The following is a 7551-nucleotide window of genomic DNA, read 5'->3' on the forward strand; positions in this document are numbered from 1 at the left end:
AAGAATATTTTTATAAAATTATGTAAATTATTTTCTCTTTATTAAATTTATAATTTAAATATTTTATTTTTAACTAAATTTAAATAAATAATTATGTAAAATACTTCACTTTAGAAAACATGTGATGTAACTACCCACGGTCCACGGTCCACCCAATCACAAACTGGATCTATCCAGAACCAATGCTATTAAACGCGTTATCTCGAATCTGAAATTCGGACCCACCCACAAAACCCCTTGCAAGTCGCGTCACCCACCAATCAGCGGCTACCAAATGGTCTCAAATTCAGCGGCCTAACCCCGTTCGTTTCCCTTGTAAATATATCACTGCCCCGAAACCGAAGCAAGAGCATCTTTTCTTCTGCCTTAAAACAACACAATGCTTTAACACTTGGCATCAAACTTTCTGGTCTCTTCGGCTGCACATACCCTATTGCTCCGTTTATTTTGACATAAATAATCAATAAACTGTTTTTTTTTTTTTCTAACTCTGGAAAAGCATTTTCCTCTTTTCACACCGTAATACATATGCCTATGGGAGAATCTGTGATTTCCCAGGGAGACGAACGGAGTGTAACCAAGTACTTCATTAAAGGTCAGATTCAATAAAGCTTTAGTTAATCACTGCAATGCCTCTGGTTCGGCGAAAAAAACCCGCTGAAGCTGAGAAGAATTCTGGTTCCGATTCCGGTAACCGAAACGAAAAATCCGAAGAAGGAGAAGAAGAAGAGAACGGCAAGAAGAGGAGACTTCATAAGAAGAATGAAAAATCGAAGGCCAAGAAGGCTAAGGAGAAGGGCAAGTGGTCGTGCGTGGACAGCTGCTGTTGGTTGATCGGCTGCATTTGCACAATTTGGTGGCTCTTGTTGTTTCTGTACAACGCCATGCCTGCCTCTTTCCCCCAGTACGTGACGGAGGCGATCACGGGGCCGCTGCCGGACCCGCCCGGCGTGAAGTTGAGGAAAGAGGGGCTGACGGCAAAGCATCCGGTGGTGTTCGTGCCCGGGATCGTGACCGGTGGGCTCGAATTGTGGGAGGGACACCCCTGTGCCGACGGGCTGTTCCGGAAGCGCCTCTGGGGCGGTACCTTCGGCGAAGTGTATAAAAGGTAATTCCATTAATCGGTTTTGTGATTCTGAAGTTTGCCGTCTTGCTTGATGCAAATGTGGATTTTTATTTCGTAGTGTAAATTTTGAAGGTGAAAAACTATTCAGGATTCTGGAGCAACACTTTCTTCCCAATTTTATAGTTGGTCTGTTAGGAGTCGACTGGTTTCCATTTTCGGTAGTGAGTGAGGGACTCATTGTTATAAGTGGTTGAACGTTAAGCAAGTTTCCCTTCTGGGTAGTGCGTGCAGAACTGGTTTGATATGGCTAGTGGTAGTAAAGCCTTGGTAATGTTTTTTTTTTTTTTTTTTCACTTCGTTTTTCTTTCGCCTTCTTATAGTACATTGTCAATTCTATTTGTTCCCTATTTATGACAATTAGTTAAGTCCAGACAAGTAATTGATTAACAACAACCTGTCTTGTTTTGGTAATAGCGTGTAAGATGGGTGGTTGATGACGAGGAATGAGGATAGGTGGAAATGTTCAAATGGTGTTGGCATGCATAAAAATACGTCTTTGTGAATCATCTATTTGATGCAATTAGACACTAGAAGACTTGCCAGCTGAGGTAAATTTTATTGTTATTAATTTATTCAATTAAACACTAATAGGGCAAAAAAAAGATTTTTTTCCATTGACTTTAGTTGAGAACTTGTTTCTTGAGTAAATTATATTGGAGAAACTGCCTCACGTGTGTACTGGATGATCGTTAAAACTAAAATCTTTTTGGTAGATGATGGTCAAAACTAAAATCATCAAGAGGATTAATATCACTTCCCATGTAAACACGAATTATTTTAATCGAATTCATGATGTCATAAAAGATAGCTCTTAAAGTAGAAGTACTAGAAAATCTCAGCTGTTTTAATAGTCTTCCAGAGCCAAAATTGTTCATATTGGGGCTGCACTATATGGGGTTTGCAGATTTGGATTAGAACATTTTAAGCTTTAGTTTCTTTTAGAATGAAAATTGGGGTATCTAGGTATGGCCATTTCTAGTTCCCACTGGATATCATTGCCAACTTCCTTGAGAATTTGTTGTGCAGTTTACTTCTGAACTTCTATGAGTTCTTCTAAGATTTGGAGAAAATAATTCCTGCTGTTCTGTTGGACCATTTGCAATTGCAGGCCTTTATGCTGGGTAGAGCACATGTCATTGGACAATGAAACGGGGCTGGATCCTCCTGGTATAAGGGTTAGGCCTGTCACTGGACTTGTGGCTGCTGATTATTTTGCTCCTGGTTATTTTGTGTGGGCGGTTTTAATTGCTAATTTGGCTCGCATTGGTTATGAGGAGAAGAACATGTATATGGCTGCATATGATTGGAGAATCTCATTTCAGAACACTGAGGTATTATTGTAACCATGTTTCTGCTGTTTGATCGTGTTATTTTATTGATTATGAACCTATGTTTTCATTTCAATATTCTATTTATTACTTGCACTGATTTTGGCATTGTTGTTGAACTCAATTAATCAGGTGCGGGACCAAACACTAAGTCAGATAAAAAGTAAGATAGAGCTGATGGTTGCTACCGGTGGTGGGAAAAAGGCAGTTATAGTTCCCCATTCAATGGGTGTATTGTATTTTCTGCATTTTATGAAGTGGGTTGAGGCACCAGCTCCAATGGGTGGAGGGGGAGGACCAGACTGGTGTTCTAAGCATATAAAGGCAGTGATGAACATTGGTGGACCATTTTTGGGTGTTCCAAAAGCTGTGGCAGGGCTTTTCTCTGCTGAAGCCAAGGATGTTGCTGCTGCCAGGTTTTTTTGTTTCGTTACTTTCTCTATGTTGTAGTGAATGGTACATTGGATGTGACTTTTTAATTGCTTGTTGATATGAGTTTAGTTTGAAATACCTATGTTTTTTGGATAGTGGTAGGAAATAAGAATGGCTGATGTAAATAATTTTTTTTTATTAATTTCCTAACATTGACTGTATATAAATGACAGTGGATCTCCTTGGATTAATTTCCCAATTGATATTAATTGTTTGGTTTCTTGTCCTTCTTTTCTTATTATCTTTCTTAGAAAAGTAAAATTTCTCTTCATGCTTAAAAACTGCAGGGCCATAGCACCAGGTTTCTTGGATAATGATATGTTCCGGCGTCAAACATTGCAACATGTGATGAAGATGTCCCGCACATGGGATTCGACCATGTCAATGATTCCAAAAGGTGGGGAAACCATATGGGGTGATCTTGACTGGTCACCAGAGGAAGGCCACGTTCCTATCAAGAGAAGACAAATAAACAATGGTACCAAGTTGGCAAGACAAGATGAGACTGGAAGTCTGGGTTCCCAACTAAAAAGTGCTTATTTTGGAAGGATTATCTCATTTGGTAAAGATGTGGCGGAGGCAAAATCATCTGAGATTGGGAGGACTGACTTTCGGGTAAGGCTATATATTATTATATATGAATCAACCATTTCTCCCAAATTCATTTTCTGTGATTTAAAGATACTGCAGATTTAGAAATTCGGAGGTTGAAAATCTTGCTAGGGGCCTAAAATTGATAATAAGGGATGAGATTTTGAGCTAAAAGTTACCACAAAATTAGGGTGGAGAAGTATGAAGTTTTTATGGATTGTGTTGGTTGCATGTACATGGATTTATGTGTTTATAGAAGTCCAAAGAACAAATAGCGTATAAGATAGCTTCAAAAAGACAGTGAAATAACTCATCACGTGTCTTTTGGAGTTGGTCCTTGCATGTATGTGCATGTGTAAGCACAAATACACACGCGCACACACCTTTTATGTTTATACTAGTTATAATTTAAGAACAAATTGTTAATTCTAATTTAAACGAAATTTTTTTAATGTTTGTGAGTTTCTAATCCAAATCATGTGTAGTCTTCCTGTCCTCACATACCAGTAATTTCGTGAATCATTCCAAGTCAATTATTCAATATAATTTCAAGGAAGATTATTGCTCTAGATGCTTCAAGTATGTCTCTAGCTGTCCGTCATTTTGTGCCACGGTGATAGAAGCATCATCTGTTTTCATCAGATGTCAACATGTACATCAGTATTGAATATTCCAATTCCATGTTATATTATGGGAAGCAGAATGCACTTCAACTACAATCTTTTTTATTGGTGAAAACAGTAGTCTGGGGCAAACTTCAACTACAACTTATATCTTCATGCCCTGATATTGAAGTCTCTAGCTTGTTTGATTATTTACTAGGGATGTGAAAAAGAAGGGAAGGTTTTCTATTCCTTTCTCATGTGATTTGGGGATGATGAGAGGAAGGATAGCAAGCAGGGAAAAATTATTATCTTTGAAGTTTAACTGGGGCCTACCGAAGTTTGAAAAATTCTACTCATCGTCCCCACACACCACACATAATTTTTTAATTTTTAATTTTTTTCTCTTACCAAATGTGTGTTGTATTGATGATGAGTAGAAGAATTCAATTAATTTAGGAAGAATAAAACCAAAAAAAAAATAAAATAAAAAAATTTTAAAAAATAAAAATAAGTTTGGTGTGTAGTGTGTGGGGATGATGAGTAGCAAAACTCCCGAAGTTTACACCTAGAAGTTTGTAAAAACTAGTACAGAAAGTCAAACCAAAGAGAGAAGGACAAATTGTACTTTGCCTTTGGTTCCCTTCTGGATAAGCATAAATGTTTTATATGTTGTTTTCTCTTCTCAAAGGTAAACTAGATGGATTCTTATCCCCAGTTTGTACTAATTAATTCTGCTATGCGGTTTGCTTAATGCTGACCCACTGCTTAAGAAACAATTGTCTTTTTTAATTATTTTGTTCAAGACCAATACATTTATGTTTTTTAGCTATTGGTTGACGTGCAGGATGCTATTAAGGGTCGTAATTTTGCAAATAATACCTGTCGTGATGTGTGGACCGAATACCATGACATGGGAATTGAGGGTATCAGAGCTGTTGCAGAACATAAAGTTTACACTGCAGGATCAGTTTTAGATCTGCTTCAGTTTGTTGCACCGAAAATGATGGCACGCGGCAGTGCTCATTTCTCTTATGGAATTGCTGAAAATTTGGACGACCCAAAGTACAAACACTATAAATACTGGTCAAATCCCCTGGAGACTAGGTAAGGATCTCCGTTTCCTGTTGTTTTGAGTTTTTATGCCACCTCTTATTTATGGGACCTTGGTAACAATTTCAGAATATATTTGTCAATTATAATACTCAATTATATGGGGCATCCCCTTTTGCATGGCATGCTTATTTAACAACTAAAACTTTGTTAGTTTTTTCATAAAGAAAAAACTTTGTTAGTGCATTTAAAAAGTAGCTTGAATGGATTATATAATCCTTCACTAACACCGGTTCATTTTTTGTTGGATCTTATATTTTTTCAGTAAATTTTTTAGTGATATATTTTTTGTTTCAAGGATGTGAGAGCATTTGCTTTTAGAAAGAAATAAATCTTAAGTGGGATTTAATAATTCTAAATTACTATCATGGTCACTATACAAGATTGAATCTTTGTGGGTTGCTGATTACAAATATCCTATTATGATTTGCAAAGGAAGTGATCAGTATGGTCTGTCTTTTTCCTTTTAGTCTTGATATACAACTCTTGTTTACCCCATTAAACCAATATAGCACAATGTAGTCCTAACGACAGATACCTCAGCTGAACATTATCAGTACCTGCATTTTCGTTGTGTTCCTTTTGCTTTTGCCAAGAGTATACAGTTTTTGCTTCCTGGCTGATCTCTTTCTGTTTGCTTGCTCAATTTAGCCAACTGTGGCTACTCAAAAGGGAAAAGATTTCCAGGGGTCGGTCAATATTCATTGACACTGAAGTTAGTTTATCTGAATGTTAATCCCACTTTGATTATGCAGATTACCAAATGCTCCTGGCATGGAAATCTTTTCAATGTATGGAGTTGGCATCCCAACCGAAAGAGCATATGTTTACGAGTTATCTTCTTCTGCAGAATGCTACATTCCATTTCAGATCGATACATCAGCTGACAGTAGAGAAGATGAAGAGAGCTGTCTAAAAGACGGAGTCTACACTGTTGAAGGTGACGAGACCGTGCCTGCTTTAAGTGCAGGCTTCATGTGTGCCAAAGGTTGGCGTGGGAAAACCAGATTTAATCCTTCGGGAATTCGAACCTACATTAGGGAATACGATCATTCTCCTCCAGCCAATCTGCTAGAGGGCCGGGGTACCCAAAGTGGTGCCCATGTTGATATAATGGGAAATTTTGCCCTAATTGAGGATATTCTGAGGGTGGCAACTGGAGCTACCGGAGAAGACTTGGGAGGTGATCAGGTTTACTCGGACATCTTTAAATGGTCTGAGAAGATCAACTTACATCTGTAATTTCAAGTCATATGTATTCAGTTATTTGAATGGTGGAGTAGAAAAATATTCAAAGTTATGTATTTTATAACTCTTTATTTTATGAGAATAATTTGTATTTTTCAAAAAGTGTCCAATGGTATTTTTCATCTATCAAGGGATTTTTTTTTTTATGATAACTGTTACAGACACAAAGAGATAATATAAAGTAAATCCACAAACTGATATGACTTCATAGAATCCGTTAGATCTATTTTATAATAAAAGTAACTTTATAATCTGACGCACTACATCAAATCACATCAGTTTGTGAGTTTAATTTTATGTAATCCATTTGTGACTAAAGTATTTTTATTTTTTTATTATTATTGCCATTGAGAATCTGGGAATAACATCCCCACTAATCTCTATGGGGTGCACAGGCTCTCAACAAAAATTGTTTTGCATGTATATTTCGAATAATTTAAAAAATAAAATCTTCCAGTTCAATGATCCTAAGAAATTTGAATCTTATACCCGTGCATATCATTCCCCCAAATTCAAGGTCTACTTCTAGGGGTTCTCTATTAAGGGATTTTGGTCTATGTGCATCAAAAAATAAGTAATGATGTACAACAATACAACTATTAAATGTGTAAATTTCGTATACTCTTTATAAAAAAGTAGAGTTCATCAAAAAAAATATTTTTTTATATATATTTTTTATGATAAGATTTATTCTTTAATAAACAACGTGCTAGATTTATATATTTGAAGTTTATAAATCAAATAAAAAAATCAAAAGAAAAGTGTGAAGCATATTGCAGGTATAATATTTGAGGCTTCATTTGTTTTAAAAAAACATCTCATCTAATCATTACAACTTTCATAACTTTCAATACAAAATAAAATAAACAGTTTATTTTTTTAAATTTTAAAATAAAAATAATATTAAAAAATATATTATAACAATTTTTTATTCAACTTTTTAATTTTAATCTCAACTCATCTTATCTCATTTACAAAACAAACAATATCGAATTAAATATTAAGTTACCGAATTTCATAGGTGAGACTCATACTCATGTAAGGTAATCAAAATCTGCTAGAAAACAGAGAAGTTTGATGATTTGCATAGCTTTAGCATTAAATTGTAAAC

At 35.9% G+C, this 7551-nt stretch overlaps 1 protein-coding gene across 3 annotated transcripts; it reads left to right on the forward strand.

Annotated features, from left to right (window-relative positions):
• Positions 1-269: 269 nt before the first annotated feature.
• LOC109005305 (phospholipid:diacylglycerol acyltransferase 1) lies at positions 270-6566 on the forward strand. Of its 3 annotated transcripts, none has more exons than XM_018984163.2 (7): positions 1010-1108; positions 1541-1674; positions 2235-2457; positions 2587-2870; positions 3174-3501; positions 4927-5186; positions 5948-6542. In XM_018984163.2, exons 3-7 carry the CDS (start codon positions 2257-2259, stop codon positions 6432-6434), a joined length of 1560 nt encoding a protein of 519 aa, XP_018839708.1. In that variant the 5' UTR covers positions 1010-1108; positions 1541-1674; positions 2235-2256; the 3' UTR covers positions 6435-6542. The 3 variants fall into 3 exon arrangements, with proteins under 3 accessions (XP_018839707.1, XP_018839708.1, XP_035539367.1); XM_035683474.1 differs by lacking the exon at positions 1010-1108 and adding an exon at positions 1282-1393; XM_018984162.2 differs by lacking the exon at positions 1541-1674 and having other exon boundaries at positions 270-1108; positions 5948-6566.
• Positions 6567-7551: the final 985 nt, after the last annotated feature.

Source organism: Juglans regia, chromosome 12 (genome assembly GCF_001411555.2).
Source record: "Juglans regia cultivar Chandler chromosome 12, Walnut 2.0, whole genome shotgun sequence".
In the NCBI taxonomy this organism is placed as follows: domain Eukaryota; kingdom Viridiplantae; phylum Streptophyta; class Magnoliopsida; order Fagales; family Juglandaceae; genus Juglans; species Juglans regia.

What these genes read in the sequence shown, in the direction of transcription:
- LOC109005305 (XM_018984162.2), top strand. Translation starts at nt 630, where the DNA reads ATGCCTCTGGTTCGGCGAAAAAAACCCGCTGAAGCTGAGAAGAATTCT. An exon ending in TCTCATTTCAGAACACTGAG is followed by an intron (nt 2,458 to 2,586) that starts GTATTATTGTAA and finishes TCAATTAATCAG; the next exon opens with GTGCGGGACCAAACACTAAG. An exon ending in TTGGGAGGACTGACTTTCGG is followed by an intron (nt 3,502 to 4,926) that starts GTAAGGCTATAT and finishes GTTGACGTGCAG; the next exon opens with GATGCTATTAAGGGTCGTAA.